Source organism: Marmota marmota, unplaced genomic scaffold, assembly GCF_001458135.2.
Source record: "Marmota marmota marmota unplaced genomic scaffold, marMar, whole genome shotgun sequence".
Taxonomy (NCBI): Eukaryota; Metazoa; Chordata; class Mammalia; order Rodentia; family Sciuridae; genus Marmota; species Marmota marmota.
In genome coordinates this window covers 3305347-3324713 of record NW_025999960.1, presented here as the reverse complement: position 1 = coordinate 3324713, position 19367 = coordinate 3305347, and the positions used below count along the sequence as shown (strand labels likewise).

At 36.3% G+C, this 19367-nt stretch overlaps 1 protein-coding gene across 1 annotated transcript in view; it reads left to right on the top strand.

Annotated features, from left to right (window-relative positions):
• The window catches only part of Dennd5b (DENN domain containing 5B), a 115250-nt gene that overhangs the window by 52986 nt on the left and 42897 nt on the right, over window positions 1-19367 (top strand). Inside the window, exons 8-13 of the mRNA XM_048802439.1 lie at window positions 1955-2041; window positions 3850-4000; window positions 10210-10303; window positions 11112-11222; window positions 15389-15520; window positions 18107-18259. Of these exons, the coding sequence (XP_048658396.1) occupies window positions 1955-2041; window positions 3850-4000; window positions 10210-10303; window positions 11112-11222; window positions 15389-15520; window positions 18107-18259 (728 nt within the window). The remainder of the gene's footprint in view (window positions 1-1954; window positions 2042-3849; window positions 4001-10209; window positions 10304-11111; window positions 11223-15388; window positions 15521-18106; window positions 18260-19367) is intronic.

The following is a 19367-nucleotide window of genomic DNA, read 5'->3' as shown; positions in this document are numbered from 1 at the left end:
CCAAGTGTTTTACATGCATTTTTGCATTGAGCTTAACAACAAGGAGGTATAGGCAAACTTATTTTTTATTTTATTTTATTTCTGTCCTCATTTTATAGCTGAGAAAACTGACATTTATGAATTTGCCTATAGTTACATAGTTCTTGGTGGAACCATAGTTTGAATCCAGGTTTGGCTGATTCTAGCACCTAAAGCTTTACTCCTTGTTAGCTATTCCAGTTAATGAAAAACTATGTGACAGGGGCTGGGGTTGTGGCTCAGCGGTAGAGCACTTGTCTAGCACATGCAAGGCCCTGGATTAGATACTCAGCACCACATAAAAATAAATAAATAAAATAAAATAAGGGTATTGTGTCCAGCTACAACTAAAAAATAAATATTTTTAAAAAATATGTGACAGGCTGGGCATGGTGGCACATGCCTGTAATCCTGGTGACTTGGGAGGCTGAGGCAGGAGGATCATGAGTTCAAAGCCAGCCTCAGCAAAAGCGAGGTGCTAAGCAATTCAGTAAGAACCTGTCTCTAAATAAAATCCAAAATAGGGCTGGGGATGTGGCTCAGTGGTCAAGTGCCCCTGAGTTCAACCCCTGGTACCACCCCACCCCCCAAAAAAAAAAGAAAAAACTGAAATGTACCAATCCATGTAATTTTATACATTTTTGCCTGGTTCCTAACCCATTCTTTGCCAAATAAACAGAAATCTATCACCCGAGTGCCCTTTCCTTTTTATTTTTCCTTTCAAATGTAGGAATTGCTTGAGAGCAAATTTTCTGCCAAAGAAAAGGGAGATAGCAGGGCTGGGGATGTGGCTCAAGCGGTAGCGCGCTCGCCTGGCATGCATGCAGCCCGGGTTCGATCCTCACCACCACATACAAACAAAGATGTTATGTCCGCCGAAAACTAAAAAATAAATATTAAAATTCTCTCTCTCTCTCTCTCTCTCTCTCTCTCTCTCTCTTTAAAAGAAAAGAAAAGGGAGATAGCAAATGTGGAGCTTCTTTGCCATTCTTGTTATTTGCTTGCCTTTCCCACATTATTTAAATAGATCAGAAGTAGTGATGCTATAGTTTTATCACATTTAAGAAAGGAAGTAGTAAATAATCTTTTATGGTGCCATCAAGGTCTCTGAACCATCACCCTGTTATATTCCCATGTATAAGGGTAGATCCTTGGAAGCCCCTCAGAAAATAGCAATTACCTCTGTGTTCCTAGAAATTGAGGTAGAATGAAATTGTCTGTGCTTATCCAAAGAATATTATGACTTCCATTGTTTTAATAGCCATGTCAAAATGTAATTATTGAACAAATCTCTTTCTTCTCTTGCTGACACAACTTTTAAAATAGGCCTGGGATTGTGGCTCAGTGGTAGAGTACTTCTCTCATATGTGTGAGGTACTGGGTTTGATCCTCAGCACCACATAAAAATAAATAAATAAAGATAATTGTGTCCACTACAACTAAATATATATAATTTATATATATATTTTTTAATGGAATTAAGTACCAATTCCTTAATTTATGTCCTTCTAAAAAATCCAATTAAAACAGAATTTCATTAAAATAGAATCTCTCAGAATTTGGCACTCCCACTGTCATCACAGAAATTACGTAAAACTCTTTTGAAAATGTAGTATTGTAGACTTCATATATATGAAAACTAGATTAGGCTGAGGCAGTAGTCTCCCAGGAATTTAATTTATCAGAATTTTTTTTAAAAGGTAAAAGACAGCTGACTATAACTGCTAATCTCTCGTAAATGGTGCAGTTACTTCTTTATCAGGTAAAATTGTTCTCATCCCCCAAATTGAGATTGGGGTATTGTTGACATTGATTTTTTATTGGGTATTAAGGTTTCATTCTGTTTTTTGGCTTTGACGGTGTGTGTGTGTGTACACGTACATGTGGATACTTTTGCTATTGTTTTGCCTCTAACCAAAAAGAATTTGATTTGCAGGTGAACTATTTAGGCACAGGCTATCTGCTGTTGATATTGTGGCACCAGAACCTCATGATCTCTGTGCAGAAAGACAAGAAGTGGATAGTAATACAGTTTTTTTTTCTTTACCAACCACTGCAAATCAGTATTGGCACAAATCTTTAAAAGTCTAACAACAGAAGCTGACCTCTCAAAGCAGGCATTTGATAATTTGTGAATGTTCAGTATTCACTGGCTATATAATCACTGAAAAGTAACATTGCAGAAAGTAACAAAATAGAGCAGGGATGTGGCCCAGTGGTCAAGTGCCCCTGAGTTCAATCCCCGGTACTCCACCACCACCAAAAAAAAAAAAAAAAACAGTGCAATTCAAGGTTTTGAATAAATTCGTACTTTTTGTGAGGGAAAATTAGAGAAGCTTAAAGTAAATGTCTAATATTTTGAAGTTTAAACAATGGAGAGCAGTAGTTAACTTCAATACAGCATCCCAGTACCACTATAAACACCAGTAATTGGCTTAAGTAGAGCCAGTGGCAATAAGCGTATTATTTTGACAAGAATGCAAAGTGTCATAGATGAATTCCTCTCCAAAAAAAAAGTTTAGAATATGTTTGGGGAATAACCAGCAGGACTCAGTCTACTGGCAATGAAAAGGGGGAAAGTAAATGAATTCTATGAAATACCTTATTAGTTACCTTATTAGTTTTTGTAAGTCACAAGATCAGCAGTTCCCATAGTCTGCTCTAGTTATCACACAGCCACAGTTACTGCATATTATCACTTTTTAGTGATCTCTAATGAAAGGATTGGAGACCTAATCTCTTATATTTTCTCTTGAAGATTCAGTTGATAAAAACACTTAAGATCAGGATTGTCCCAGCTTACTTGGGAGGCTGAGGCAGGAGGATAGCAAGTTTGAATCCAGCCTTGGCAACTTATCAAGACCCTTTTTCAAAATTCAAAAAATGGGCTAGGGTGCTGGGTGGCTCAGTGGTAGAGTGCTCACCTAGCGTGCATGAGGCACTGGGTTCAATCTTCAGTACTACATAAAAATAAAGATATTATGTCCACCTAAAACTAAAAGATACATATTTTTTTTAATGGGTTAGGGATATAGCTCAGTGGTAGAAAAATCAGGATTTTGTTTGTTTTACCAGTAAAAATAGATTACTTTCTATTTTATGAGTCTTTGAGACTTTCTCCAACACTACTAAATTTAAAGTGTTTTACAACAGTGTTGAATAATTCCTGTCTTTTAATTTTGACCTATTTTAATTCTCCTAAAGGACAATTTCTTATTCTCTGGACATTTTCTAAATGCCTGCTTATTTGACTTCTCTGCTTTACCTTCTTGATCTAATAAACATTCCTAAATCACTCTTACTAATGAAGAATGTGAATTTTGCTAAAAGTGAGGTAATAAACTTCACACAGTTCCTTGTTTTTATTGATGGAGAACCATGAATATTTAATGAGTCTTTACACAAAGAAAGTAACAAGACTACTTACTATACTTGCATCTTCCTTCCCTTTACGTTGTCTTTCAGCTCAAGAAAATACTTTATTTGCCAATATACTTTATTTGCCAATATTTTCTTTAATGTTGTACCTAGAATCATTTTTGTTAAGCATATTAAATATCCCACTTTAATAAAATTGTTTAAGTACTAAATTACAGATTTTTCAACCCAGCTACCATACTTTTGACAAAGAAAGTAATGAAAATTAATCATCTAATGTTTATTTAAAATTAACCTTTCTATATATATGTGATATGATTTCTGAAGAGGATTGGTAAAACTGTTTCACAGTGTCAGTATGATTGAATTCTCTATGTGCATGAGTTGAAGAAGCATTATTTTTGAAGGTTTAGCAATAAAATATCTCTAATCTGTTACATATTTAACTTATAGCCCAATCAATTGAGCAAAGACTGATGAAAATGGATCACACTGCAATCCACCCACATCTACTTGATATGAAAATTGGTCAAGGCAAATATGAGCAAGGGTTCTTTCCAAAGTTACAGTCTGATGTCTTGGCAACAGGACCAACCAATAACAAGTAAGCACCTTTTTAAATTAACTAGTTGATGAAAGGTGGGATGTTTTGCAACTCTGATTAAAGCAGCCTGTCACCATTAAACTCTATCTATGTGATGGCTTCTTTTCAAAATCACATTAATCTATTTTGGTGGCTTTTTTTCACCCAAAGAACAGTGTGTACTAGTGGGCTGGGGTTGTGGCTCAGCAGTAGAGTGCTCGCCTCGCACATGCGAGACTTTGGGTTTGATCCTCAGCACCACATAAAAATAAATAAGTGAAATAAAGGTATTGTGTCCAACTACAACTAAAAAATAAATATTTTTTTTAAAAGAACAGTGTACTAGTGAATACCTTTTTTTTTTTTTTCTATAAACCCTGGACCACACTTTAAATGTCTGTTTACATATAATGCTAATACAATCTAATGGAATTTTTAAAAGTTGTACCTTTACCATCTAAATATTAGTTTCTTTAGACTGCCATTACAAAATACTACAAATTTAGTGGCTTTCACAGTTCTGGAAGCTAAAAGTCTGAAATCAAGTTTTTGGCAGGATTATTGCCACCTCCCAGGACTCTTAGGGGATGATTATTACTTTCCACACCCTTCTACTCCACCTACCCGCTTACCAGTCCCCCAGGGCTGGGGATTGAACCCAGGGCCTCACACATGCCTGGCAAGCACAAAACCAACTGAGCCACAATCCCAGCCCCTCTACCACCTTTTGGTAGCCCCAGTAGCTCCTTGGCTCGTAATAACATAACCCCAGTCTCTGTCTTCTCATGTTCACCTTCTTTCTATGTTTGTATCCATATTTTCCTCCTCTTATAAGGACACTAGTCACATGCAATTGGGGCACTCCTTAATGACCTTATCTTAACTTGATTACATCTGCAAAGACTTATTTCCAAATATAGTCATTTCGTAGGTACCCAGGATTAAGACTTTAGCATACCATTGTGGGGAACATGATTTAGTTCATATACCATCTTTTGGTATCAAGTACAAAAAAATTACAAAGCAAAAATTAAGATAAACCCTATCATTTATGGTAGATGAGACCATTCAGAAAATATCTAAATATAGTTAGAATTTTAAAAAGAAGGCTTGAGGGCCGAGGTTGTGGTTTGGTGGTAGAGCGCTTGCCTAGTATGCGTGAGGCACTGGATTTGATCCCAGGCACCACATAAAAAAAATACATTAAAAATAAATAAAATAAAGGTATTGTGTCCATCTACAACTAAAAAAAGGTTTAAAAAAAAAAAAGAAGAAGGCTTGAGGTATACTCAGTGGTACTTGCCTCGTATGTGTGAAACCCTGAGATTGAGCCTCAGCACTGCAAAAAAAAAAAAAGAACTGAAAACAATTATAATATTTGGGTTAGGTAAGTTCTTGATTATAAGTGAATACTATTATTTTATTATCAAGTGAATAATAAGAGGTTTAGAAGAAAGGAAGAAAAGAATATTAGTAGATATGCTATAAGTTGGAAAGAGTGAGCATTGAATTGAAATAGCAGTATTAGAATTTACTTCATTTTTTAAATTTTTTATTTGTTTTAATTAGTTATATATGGCAGTAGAATGCACTTGAATACTTTGATATATCATATACATAGTGGGATATAATTTCTCATTCTTCTGAGTATGCTTATTATAGAATCACATTGGTCATACAGTCACATACATACATAAAGTAATGATGTCTGTTTTATTCTACTGTCTTTCTTATCCCCACATCCTCTGCCTTCCCCTTCTTTCACTTCCCTCTACCCTAATCTAAGGTAACACTGTTCTTTTTTCTTTTTCTTTTTCTTTTTTTTTTTTTTTTGCATTACAATTCTTAATACACACATATACAACATGTATCTCTGTTTGTACATAAAGTATGTTGACTTCATTCTTCAGCTTGGGAACCTTGGAGGAACTGAAATTATTTGCCACTTTTCTCATGTGAAAATATTCTATACTTCTACAACATCTGTGATCTCCTTATTAAAGAGGCTCAGAAAAAAAGTATAAAGGAGCCAAGCAGTGGGAAAAAATAGGATAGAAGACTGAAGTAAAAAACTAGGTACAGCTGGGTGTGGTAGTGCACACCTGTAATCCCCCCTATAATCCCAGCAATTTGGGAGGAAAAGGCAGGAGGATCATAAATTCAAAGCCAACCTCAGCAATTTAGCAAGACCCTCCTCTCAAAATAAAAAGGGTTGGGAATGTGGCTTAGTGTTTGAACCCTGGGTTCAATCCACAGTTCCAGAAAGTAAAAACTAGGTACTCACAATGAAGTGGCACTGCCACCTGAATTTTCAGAAGGCAGGTAGTGAAACAAGTGGTGTTTCTACCTATCAGATGATCTGCTGAACTGTGTTGCAGAAGTTTTTGTTTTTATTCCCCAAGATGCTTATCATGATTCTATTGGTCAAGAAAGAGGAAAACAGTAAATTATCTTTGTAATGTGTGCTGATAACATTTGGTTTAGTTTAATAAATACTGTACCAATGTATGTATTGGAGTATAAGAGATTTATTTGGATGGATGAATATATAGTAATATTTGTTAGAATTTAATATACTATTTCCAAGACAGAAACAAGTGGTCTTAAGTATTTCAGCAATTGTGATCATCAGTGGTAAAATTATACTTACTAACAAATGTTTAATATGGGCTCTGGTTGTGGCTCAGCAGTAGACCGCTCGCCTAGTGTGTGCAAGGTCCTGGGTTCGATCCTCAGCACCACATAAAAATAAATAAAACAAAGGTATTATGTCTAACTACAACTAAAAATTTTTTTTAATATTTTTTAAAAATGCTTAATAATGCAAGGAATGAATAAATTACTTAAGACCAGGAATGTCTGGACTTTATAATAATTTTCTTAAGCAGTGCTTATTTCCCCATTTTAAAAACAAAGTTAAGTAGGACATTTTTGTCCCTCAGAGCTCATAGTAAGAGCTAGTTATATTATATAGGTTAATCTTTATAATTTTGTTTTCCTAAAGCCTTTTCCACTTTTGCTTACCAAGGAAAATGTTCTACCATTTACATTTTGCTTCTTCATTTTAAGTTTATTAGCTAGTATTTATATTGTTTCATATTTTTATTTTATTTGGACTACCCTGCCCCCTAGCCCTATTTTTTTTTTTTTTTTCTTTCAGTGCTAGAGATCAAACCCAGGGCCTTGCACATGCAAGACAAGTGCTGTACCATTGAGCCACACACTCAGCCCCCTCCCCCAACTTTTTTTTCAATTTTATTTTGAGACAGGATCTTTCTAAATTGCCTGAGCTCGCCTTAAACTTTCAATTCTTCTTCCTCAACCTCCTCAGTATCCGAGATTATAGACATATGCTACCACACCCAGTTTAGCCTTAATTGTTTTAATCCCTAAACAAATTTTATTGTCTTAGACTGACCTTTTTTGCTTCAGGGCTATTGTCAAGAACTCTTATGTCAAAGATCTACATCTAGGACTTTATACATTTTGTTTCTTAATATGTGTTCATCACTTCCCTTATATTGTATAAATTCAACAGCTATTTATGTGGTTTAGTTGTTCTAAAAATAAGTTTTAGATTTTGTGTTAAAAAAAAATAGATTTTGTGGCTAGGTGCAGTGGCACATGCCTCTAATCCCAGCGGCTCCTGAGACTGAGGCAGGAGGACCATGAGTTCCAAGCCAGCCTCAGCAAAAACTAAGCAACTCAGTGAGATCCTGTGTCTAAATAAAATATAAAATAGGGCAGGGGATGTGGCTCAGTGGTCGAGTGCCCCTGAGTTCAATCCCTTGTACCCGAAAAAAAAAGAATTAGATTTTATGTTACTTTGATCAATTGAGAGGTGGTACTTAGATGAAATGAAAAGTTGTACAGTAGTCTTTGAGGGGGATAAGAGATAATTAATTAATAAAGAGCAGACATAATGATTTATGGGAATTCATTTAGGAAATCAACAAACTAATATGAGACTAGGGAATAGGGAAGTAAGGATAGTTGTTTTAGTTAGCTTTTTCTTTGCTGTGATCAAAAGACCTGACAAGACCAACATAAAAGGAATAAATTTTATTTGGGGCTCATTGTTTCAGAGGTTACAGTCCATAGATGGCTTACTTCTTTGCTCTGGGCCAGAGATAAGGCAGGACATCATGGTGGAAGGGAGTAGTAGAGAAAAGCAGCTCAGTATATGACAATCAGGAAGCAGAAAGAGAGTTCTCTGTTCACTAGGAGAAAAATATAAATCACAAGGGCATGCCCTTAGTGATGTAAGTCCTCCAGCCACACTGACCTGCCAAGAATTACCACCCAGTTAATCAATTAAAATGGATTAATGCACTGATTAGGTTAAGGCTCTCATAAACCAATCATTTCAACTCTAAACTTTTTTCATTGTCTCACAGATGAGCTACATGAGCTTTTAGGGTACGCCTCAAGTGTAAACCATAACAATAGCATTCATTCAGGATTTGAGGCTCCCTCCAGTAGGTTAAATAGAAAGGAAATGATCATTACAGAGGAGAGGGTGTTAGTGTGGAGAAGTTTAGGTGCTTTCCCCAAGGATTTAGGCTCAGAACAGAAAGAAGAGAAAACACAAAAGGGGTTCTACTTGGGAATCAAGGCAAGGAAGAACTAATGTAACAAGAGATGGTAAGATAGTAGAGGTTAAGATTTCTGAGGTGCAAGAGTCTTGGATGGTCACTTGATTTAGTATGATGTTCTGGTTTTGGTTAAATTGGAGTGGGAGCAAAGTTATTTTGATTCAGGGGGCTTTCAGAATTGTAAGGTTAGGTTGTCCCTGTAGTCTTTGTGTTTTCCCTTGTTGGAAAGAAAACTTGGCCATGTTCCAAATTCTTCTCTGACTAAAGATGATTGAGGTAAAAGATTGAGGATGATATAGCTGCGTATTTTGCATTTTATAAACTGATCTATAGTCTTTAGATAGCTAGAGTGGCCACAAAAGTACCTTTGAATAAGGGAAACATTATAATATTTCTTTAAGATGCTCACACCACCCAGAACATGTTAATTGTTAAATCATTATTAACTAAAAGCAAAGGTAATAAAATTAGAGTATTAAAACTGAAATACAATTTGGATACCAACAATTCAGTACCAGAGGAAACTATTATAGAACTAGCATTAATTTTATTAATAAAGCATTTAGTAACAGAATGAAAATCACTATATTAAAAATTGGTCAGTTGAGGGGAAAGTGACATGAGGTAAGGTCAGAAAGAAAGGCCTGGCTGTTTAATTTTAGAGACCATGGGAAAGAGTTTAGATTTTATTTCCAACGCATTTTTCTGCCCATTTTGGTATTGAGTGTGTGTGTGTGTGTGTGTGTGTGTGTGTGTATGTATAGACACACACACATATATAATTTTCCCGAGATATCTGATAAATACAGCCTGCCTTTTCACAGAAACACAGTCATACAATTTTGTAGCTATAAGGAATAACAGTGGTCATTTAATCTAACTCTTAGACTTTAGAGATGAGGGCTCACTTCTTATTTCTTGGAATCTTAATTTTAGAAAGCTGTTCCTTTTAAAAAAAAATAAAGGAAAAGAAAAAATTTAAATTAAAAACAAAAAAATAAAAAGGAAGCTATTCCTTTAAAAAGGTTAATCTCATGAATTTCTTTTGTTCTTTTAGAACACTAGAATTAAATAATTATAAATTTTGAAATGAGAATATTCTCCTTTGTATTAAAAAAATACCTGTAATATTTACTTTGAGTACACAGAGGCATCTCTTATATGTTTAACATAGTCAAAGACTCAAGTAAGAACAGATTTGTCATTGTGTGTGTGTGTATATATATATATGTCTAACATGTACTGACTCTTTTTTGTTGTTGTATTGGGACTCAGACCAAAGGCCTTATACATGCTAGGCAAGTGGCAAGTGCTATGATTGAGCTATACCCCCAACCCTTTTGACCCTTGATCCCTTTTTAACCTCAGTTGTTAAAAAGCATTGATTGTGATAATGGTTGTATATTATCTGTGAATATAGCAAAACCATTGCATTGTATTCTTTAAATAGGTAAATCTTATGGTATTTTAATTGTATCTTAAACCTATTATATGTTTTTAAAGAATTAATTTAAAAACAATTATCATCAGCTGTGTGGAACAATTCATTATTTTTATTTTAAAGATAAAGACCACATGTTTTTATTTAGCTTGTTGTCTTAATCTATACCCTCTGGGGTGTGGTTATTTTTTCAGTCGCTGGGTAAGTCGGAGCGCCACCACACAGCGCAGGAAAGAGCGCCTTCGCCAGCATTCCGAGCACATTGGACTGGACAACGACTTGAGGGAGGTATGTGGGCTGCCTGCCTGTTGTGTCAGGATGCAAGAGCCAGGAACTAGGCTTAATAAGCCAGCAGGTGTCATTATGCAAATTCTTTCATGTTCTTTTAAAAAAACAGTTCAGTTATATTTTAAAATATTAATCATTTTGTACTGACTTGTACCAGAAAATACCTTTTTTCCATATTTGTAATTTCCATACATCTGAAATAGGGCACTAAGAGAAGTCTTTTGTGTGTTACATCAAGTAAGACTGTGTTTAGGTTATATTTTTGGTCATTTGGTCTCCTATAGAGAAAAAAAATTGCCAGAAACAGACATTTCTAAATTTCAAATATAATTTAAATTTAGTAAGTAAAGATGTATGCTTTGTCCCTGGCTTAGTGACACCACCGTAAAAGTGTTTAAACTACTTTTAAATTAAGATCCAAAGGTTTTGTTTGTAGTCTTTGAAAATAAAACTGTATTATACATTTGAATAATGTAAGTTTTGACTCTTTCTGTGATCAAAAGAAAAATGCAATCAGCAAACCTGTTAACTATTTTTTTAAAACTAAGCAGAAAACAGTCGTTCCAAACATCTGTCACTTTTTGTTGGTGTGTTCGTACATATGTGATTAAATTAAACATTTTCTTAAGTACTGAAGCATCTCCTGTTCTGTGCTTTTCTTTTGCTACTGTATTTTCTTCTTTCCCCCTCTCTTTTGCTATGATTTTTATCATATGCATGCTTGTTTTGCTTGTCTCTCTCCCCCCATACTTTTTTTTTTTTTTTTTTTTTTCGCTTTTCTATCACTGGCACTATTCCATCCTCTTAGCCTTCCGGGGAACTTTTGGTCTGTCAGAACTCCATGGCATTCTGGGAGTGGGATCAGGGCCCACCTCCTCCTGCACGGCTTCCTAAAAAGTCCTTCTCTGAGTGCTGCCTGGTATGTCCTTTGCCTGAAAGTGCTTCACCAAATGTTCCCAAATTTTGTCTTTGGTGTTGCTTGAAATGATACACGTGTGAGTGCACATAGTTCTAGAATGCCTCACATCACTTTGTGAAGTAAACTCTCAGCCTCTCCATTTCGCTCTCTGCTTTCTCTTGTGTTTGGTGCCTTTTTGTACTGGTGTGTGCCAATACAAGTAATTCTGTCCTATTAATAGTAGAACTGATTATTCAAATCCCTAGTCAGTGGAGAGTTTTTTGAAATTATATTGGAAATTGTGGTGGCACACACTTGTAATCCCAACAGCTTGGAAGGCTGAAGTAGGAGAATCACCAGTCAAAGGCAGCCTCGGCAATTTAGCAAGGCCCTGAGTAACTCAGTGAGACCCTGCCTCTAAATAAAATACAAAAAAGGGCTGGAGATATGGCTCAGTAGTTATGTACCCCTGGATTCACTCACCTATACAAAAAAAGAAGAAAAAAAATACACACAAACACATATGTACACATATATACATGTAAAATTTAAATACAGATTCTCGTGTAAGTATTTTCCAGAAGTGCAGAAGTGATTGAATTTCAGCTTTTCTTTTTCTAGACTTTATCTCCACAGAATTAAATTGATTTACTTTCCTGGTCTATATGTTGTCAGAAAATTCAGTCATCAATACAGAATTTTGGTGTGAAGGGTCATATTTGGGGTTGGCTTATCCACTTGACATAATTTGACTAAAAGGGGCACAGCTAGGCATCTAGCCCAGGACTTCTGACATTCAGGCCAGGAATCTCTTTCCATTAACCACACACACCAGGATGCACTAACCACAATTCACCTGAGGGCACAAGTAATTTAGGACTCTTGCTTGTATTTTTTTCCACATTATTTCATGAGTTTAGATTTATTTAATTTAACAATGGTCTTCTTTTCATTAGTTCAGCACCAATTAAAAGGATAGAGTGTTTGTTTATTAGAAAATTTAAGGAAAGCATGTACTAAAGAACACTTAGGTCTGAGTACGTTGGGATGAACCCAACTACTGCATATAACCATAAATATCTAATTAAAAAAAAAAAAAAAAAAACAATAGCCAGGCACAGCGGCTCATGCCTGTAATCCCAGTGACTCAGGAGATTGAAGCAGGAAGATTGCAAATTAGAAGCCAGCCCTGGCAACTTGGCAAGACCCTGTCTCAAAATAAAACTTAAAAAAAGAGCTGGGAATGAAGTTCAGTAGTAGAGCACCCCTGGAATTGACAGTACCAAAATTAAGAAGGAAGAAAGACACTTAGTTTGATGTTTATTGAATAATAGGATATGTTTTCATTAGGTATTTCCTAGCAGCTTTTTGCTTGTGTTTGACAAAATTAAAAAGCACAATAGGAATCCCAAAGAAATCTGGAATTTCTTTCCCCCATAGAGAAACCGATTTTATAATAAAAACATTCCTTGTGAAAAGTTTCTTTCTTCTCTATTTTCATCTCAAAATACATAAGCAGACAGAGTGGCGTACGCCTGTAATCCTAGCTGTTCAAGAGGCTGAAGCAAGAGGATCTAAAGTTCAAAGCCAGCTTCAGCAACTTAGCAAGGCCCTAAGCGACTCAGTGAGACCCTGTCTCAAAATAAAAAATATAAAGAACTGGGGATATAGCTCAGTGGTTGAGTACCCTGAGTTTAATCGCTGTTAATAAAAAACAAAATCTTTTTCCAGCTGCTATTTTTATTATCATTCATTTACTTTAAAGATGTTTTCTGTTTTTGAATTGCAGAAATAGCCTCCCTTCTTGCTATGAGAAGAGGCCTCTTGGCATCCCTGTATCCTTTCTTTGTAGATCCATGGGGTGTGGCTAATTCTGTGGCTCCAGAAGGAGATTTTGCAAATGGCTGTATGAGGCCCACTGTTGACTAATATGTACACCTACCCCATGTGCTGGATGCTCAGAGACATAGTCACTCAAAGAATAGCCCCCATCTGGCTTGTGTTCTTTTATATAAAACAACACATAAATTAATAGTGCTTAATTTAGATTTATTACAGAATTTTTAAATATATTTCAGGAAAAAGAAATGCTGGAGGCTTTTTCCCAGCCTCTTACCTGACCATGTTCTCATTCCCTTTCTTCTAGCTGGTGTATTTCATCCTTAGCTAGTTTAGTACTTAACACTTCTTTAGAATGGTTCTCTCTATATTTGCGTAAGGATAGAAATATTGAACGTTATTATTAACACAAAAATCCTAAGAATTAGCTATGAACTCTGGGGGTTGGGAAAGGATTCTTTAAATTTTAACAGTTAACATTTGTTTTTACCAACCTTCTACTCATTTTAATACGTATTCCAATTAACAATAGAAAATGCAAATATAATTCTTACACAGGGTTCATGCCCTGTGTCTCAGGTTGATTATTCTGAAACTGCTTTCATTTGCTATATTTATTTATTTATTTATTTGTTTCAGTATATCTCCATATACCTTGTTTTATGTATTTAACTTCTCTGATAACAATTCTCTCGTTCTCAATTTTCCCTTTTTTTTTTGACCGTCTCAAAAATATTTGAAGCAAAAAATATATATCAGTGCTGTGGGAACTAAATGCTTGCAGAATTCATTTGATTTTTAAATCTTTCTTAAAATAATTAGTGGGAAAAGGAAACATTATTTTATTAATCAGTGGGATTTTTTAAATATTTTTATCATATATTCATTTTCTTCCAAAGGGGAAATGTATCAAACCTACAAACTCTTACATTTAAAGAACTCAAAGGATTATACACATCTTCTTTTATCATATTAAATTCTCCCCAGCTGGGCGTGGTGGCACACACCTGTATTCCCAGTGGCTGAGGAGTCTGAGACAGGAGGATCACGAGTTCAAAGCCAGCCTCAGCAAAAGTGAAGCGCTGAGCAACTCAGTGAGATTCTGTCTCTAAATAAAACATAAAATAGAGCTGGGATGTGGCTCAATGGTTGAGTGCCCCTGAGTTCAATTCCTGGTACAAAAAAACATTCTCCCCTTAATATAGTAAGGATTGCTGTCACATATGTGCCCATGGGAGGATGTGTGGATATGCTGGCTTGCAACCACTATCTTGCTCACTCTCCCTGCAGCAAACTACTAGTTTTACTATATAATTTAGTCTAGCTATTCTCTAAATATGGTCCCAAAACACTTGGGTCTTTTGGAAATTCTGCCCTGTGATTCTGATACAAACATGAGATACGTAGATGGGAGTTTTTCAGATAGCATAGAAAGAAGGCAACATAGTGTGCACATGTTCTACACTAGTTGTGTAGTTTTGTTTTTGGATTTTTTTTGTTTTTGTTTTTGTTTTTTTTTTGGATGAAAATTTATTAACCAGAGTTCAAGAGCATTGTGTTGGGTTTCTGTGGTACTTCCAAATCACCATAGACTCTAAACTTAACAGTATAATCCCACTCTTTTATGATTGTAGAACAAGGCAAGGGAGGGCTTTAGCAAACTTCACAGAAAGAAGAGACCTTGTATTTGAAGCACACATCCTTTTCCCCGTGATTTTACAGCTTTTTTTTTTTTTTTTTTTTTTTTTTTTTTTTACCTTGGTGCACTTGTTTTATGCCCATTTAACAAGCTGAGATACAGGAACATTAGTTGATATGCCTGAGGTCTTACAATTAGTTGAAACATGATTCTAGAGCTCCTGATTTTACTGTTGTGACTTGATTAGAACAGCAAGTTGAGCTGGAGAGCACTGTCCAAAACAGTACAGGTAAATGAAGTCTTTTTGTTGTATGGAGGAGTGGAGGAAGCCAGTGATACGAGAACCACTGCACTCCTATAGAACCTAGACTTGTAATCCAAACACCTCAATTTTTTTGTTCTGTGATCCTCACTAATCACACTTTGGATAGTCACAATAAAAAGAGTAAACTAAATGAAACTCCATATCACTTTGAATGAGTTTTAATCTGATGAGGTCTCTGTTACCCTCATTTTCACAGGCATTAACAGGTTGTGATGGGAGTACAAACGTCCTCTGCCTTTTAGTGCACTAAAGCTTTAATTGTTGTTGCACACATACTTACTGCCTTTTTGCAACTTGTTTGTTCCTGCATTTGTTTGTATAAGGTTAAGTAGAATAGAAAAAAATCTTATGTTAATGTTTTTTTAAAATACTCTTAATTTTTAGAAATACATGCAAGAGGCACGAAGTTTAGGAAAAAATCTGAGGCAGCCCAAATTGTCAGACCTTTCTCCTGCAGTGATTGCACAGACCAACTGGAAATTTGTAGAAGGCTTATTAAAAGAATGTAGAATGAAGGTATGTATTACTAATGCCACACAGTACTCATTCATATTCACACCATGTGTGGGGCTAAATGAGCTGAGTCAACCCTCATTCATGCCTATAGTTTCCTAAAACAAAACTTTTCCAGTAGCATAGCCCTCAGGTGTCCTTCTCTGAGGTCCTGAACCTCCATGGACTTTCCCATGGCTCACAGCATCAGTGACATGGGAGCCCGGCATAGTTTTTCATCTTTTTAGTTATTGTCTTCCTCTACTTCAATATAAATAGATGTTAAGCCATTCACAAGTTGTGTCAGGAATGTTGTCATCTTATGTAAAAGGCAGCACTTTTTTGTTTGTGTGTGCACCTGTGTACCTCCTTGTCTGCACCCATACATTCATATGTACATCCATAAGGAGAAAAAAAATTCAGTCGTATTGTTGGTTAGTGTATTATACCCCAGTTTCCTCTTGGATGCCTGAGTTTATATGACTTAGCAGTACAAACTGACAAAACTCAGAATGTCATTTTAGCTAATAATTTTATTCAGTGTTATTTCTTGAGTACTTTCTCTGTATATTCAATAAATGCACTATTTTATTTTTTTTTATTCATCATTCATTCTAATTTGTTATATATGACAGCAGAATGCATTTCAATTCATAGTACACACATAGAGTACAACTTTTCATGTCTCTGGTCATACATAAAGTAGAGTCACACCATTCGTGTCTTCATACATGTACTTGGGGTAATGATGTCCATCTCATTCCACCATCTTTCCTACCCCCCTGCCCCCTCCCTTCCCCTTCCTCCCTTAGCCCTATCTAAAGTTCCTCCATTCTTCCGATGCTTCCCCCCCATACCCCGCCATCCCCATTATGGATCAGCATCCTCATATCAGAGAAAACATTCAGCATTTGGTTTTTGGGGATTAGCTTACTTCACTTAGCATAATATTCTCCAACTCCATCCATTTACCTGCAAATGCCATGATCTTATTCTCTTTTAATGATGAGTAATGTTCCATTGTGTATATTTACCACAGTTTCTTTATCCATTCATCTACTGAAGGGCATCTAGGTTGGTTCCACTGTTTAGCTATTGTGAATTGAGCTGCTGTAAACATTGATGTGGATGTGTCCTTGTAGTATGCTGATTTCAAGTCCTTTGGGTATAAACCGAGGAGCGGGATAGCTGGGTCAAATGGTGGTTCCATTCCCAGTTTTTCAAGGAATCTCCATAATGCTTACCAGAGTGGCTGCACCAATTTGCAGTCCCGCCAGCAATGTATGAGTGTGCTTTTTCCCCACATCCTCACCAACACTTATTGTTGTTTATATTTTTAATAGCTGCCATTCTGACTGGAGTGAGATGAAATCTTAGTTTTGATTTGCATTTCTCTAATTGCTAGAGATGTTGAACTTTTTTTATATATTTGTTGATTGATTGTATATCATCTTCTGAGAAGTGTCTATTCATTTCCTTGGCCCATTTATTGACTGGATTATTGTTATTTTTTGGTGTTAAGATTTTTGAGGGCTGGGGTTTGGCTCAGTGGTAGAGTACTCGCCTCGCATGCACAAGGTACTGGGTTCAGTCCTCAGCACCACATAAGTTTGCTGATTTTACTGAAGATATTGTGTCCACCCAAAACTAAGAAATAAGTATTTAAAAGATTTTTGAGTTCTTTATATATCCTAGAGATTAGTGCTCTATCTGATGTGCGTGTGGTAAAAATTTGCTCCCATTCTGTAAGCTTTCTGTTCACCTCACTGATTGTTTCTTTTGCTGAGAAGAAGCTTTTTAGTTTGAATCTGTCCCTAAATGCACTGTTTTCAACATCAGAATATAGTGGTGAATTCTTTCTCATTTTACAATTTACAAAAGCAGCTAAATTTGGTGTAAATTAATTACCTAAAAGTGATTCCCATTTTCTTTCCATTTTCTTTGTGTATATATAATCAGAGAAGAGAGAAAAGAGAAGGGAAAATATATTTCTGGTTTATGCACAAATTAGGAAGTTCTGCAGAATCTTAGAACTGCCCATTTCTGTTGTGGTTTTTGCCTAAATGCAACTAAACTGAGTACAAATAGCTTTAGTATACCAAGTGCTAGAGTCAGTGGGAGGGCAAATTTTAGTGACAGGTTGTGATTCCAGTTTCAACAGTACATTTTTCTAGGTCTAGTGTAATTACCCAGTGTCACAGAAGTGAATAATCTGAAAATTGTTGTATAAAAACACTTTTTCAATATGGGGATGCTTGATAAATATTAGGTTATTCTCTTTTTAGTGACCTTCCATTTCCAATTAGAAGTATAATAAAAAGCTGGGCATAGTAGCATGCACCTGTAATCCCTTGGGACTTGGGAGACTGATACAAAAGAATCCCAAGTCCAAGGCCAGACATGGCAATTTAGCAGGACCCTGTCTCAAAATAAAAAGAGCTTGGAATATAGCCCAGTGGTACAGGGCCTCTGGGTTAAATCCCCAGTAATAACAACAAAAACAAAAGACATATAATAAAAAAAAGCCAGTTCTCCTAACCCAGTAATCTCCTAACCCTAGTTTTTGGTTTTGCTGCCTGAGTAATTTATGCATACTCATGATGTTTTCAGACAAAACGCATGTTGGTAGAAAAGATGGGACATGAAGCAGTGGAGCTGGGCCATGGAGAAGCAAACATCACTGGCTTGGAAGAGAATACCTTGATTGCCAGCCTCTGTGACCTACTAGAGAGGATATGGAGCCATGGCCTACAGGTCAAACAGGTAACAGTCTCAGAAAGTACTGGTGTCATGGTCATTTAGGAGCCCCGTTAAGAAATATAACAGGGGGGCTGGGGATGTGGCTCAAGCGGTAGCGCGCTCGCCTGGCATGCGTGTGGCCTGGGTTTGATCCTCAGCACCACATACAAACAAAGATGTTGTGTCTGCCGAAAACTAAAAAATAAATATTAAAATTAAAAAAAAAAAAAGAAAGAAATATAACAGGGAAAGCCTGGCATGGTGTCACATGTCTGTAATCCCAGCTACTCAAGAGGCTAAAGCAGGAGAATGACAAATTCAAGGCCAACCTCAGCAATTTAGTGAGACCCTGTCTCAAAATAATTGAAAAAAGGACTGAAGATGTAGTTCAGAGGTAGAGTATTTGTCTAGCATTCAGGAGGCCCTGGATTCAGTACCCAGTATCACCAAAAAAAAAAAAGAAAGAAACTGGGTATAATGGCACATACCTGTAATCCCGGCACCTTGGGAGCCTCAGGCAGGAGGACTCAAGTTTGAAGCCAGCCTCAGAAGCTTAGTGAGTTCCTAAGCAATTTAGCAAGACCATATCTCAAAAAAGGCTGGGGATGTGTCTTAGTGGTAAAGCACCCCTGGGTTCAATCCCCAGAACCCCCCCACCCCGCAAAAAAAAGTGACAAGGAGAAAAGGATCACAAAAAAAGGTGGGTTTCACCAGGAGTGGTGGTGCAAGATGCAAGCCTGTAATCCTCAGCAATTTGGGAGACTGAAGCAGGCAGATCATAAGTTCCAGGCCAGCCTTGGCAACTTAGCAAGACTGTCTCAAAATGAAAAAGAGGTTGGGGATATAGCTTCCTGGTAAAGTACTCCTGGGTTCAATCCTTAGTACCACACAAAAAAGAAAGAAAGAAATGTGCCATGGGCATTTTAATTCCAGAAAAAAAAAAAACAACCTGTGATCAGGCGATAGTTTGGTATCTTTCCTGGCAAACAAGAAAGGATAAAGTATGGGGCTGGGGATGTGGCTCAAGCGGTAGCGTGCTTGCCTGGCATGTGTGCAGCCAGGGTTCGATCCTCAGCACCACATACAAACAAAGATGTTGTGTCCGCCGAAAACTAAAAAATAAATATTAAAA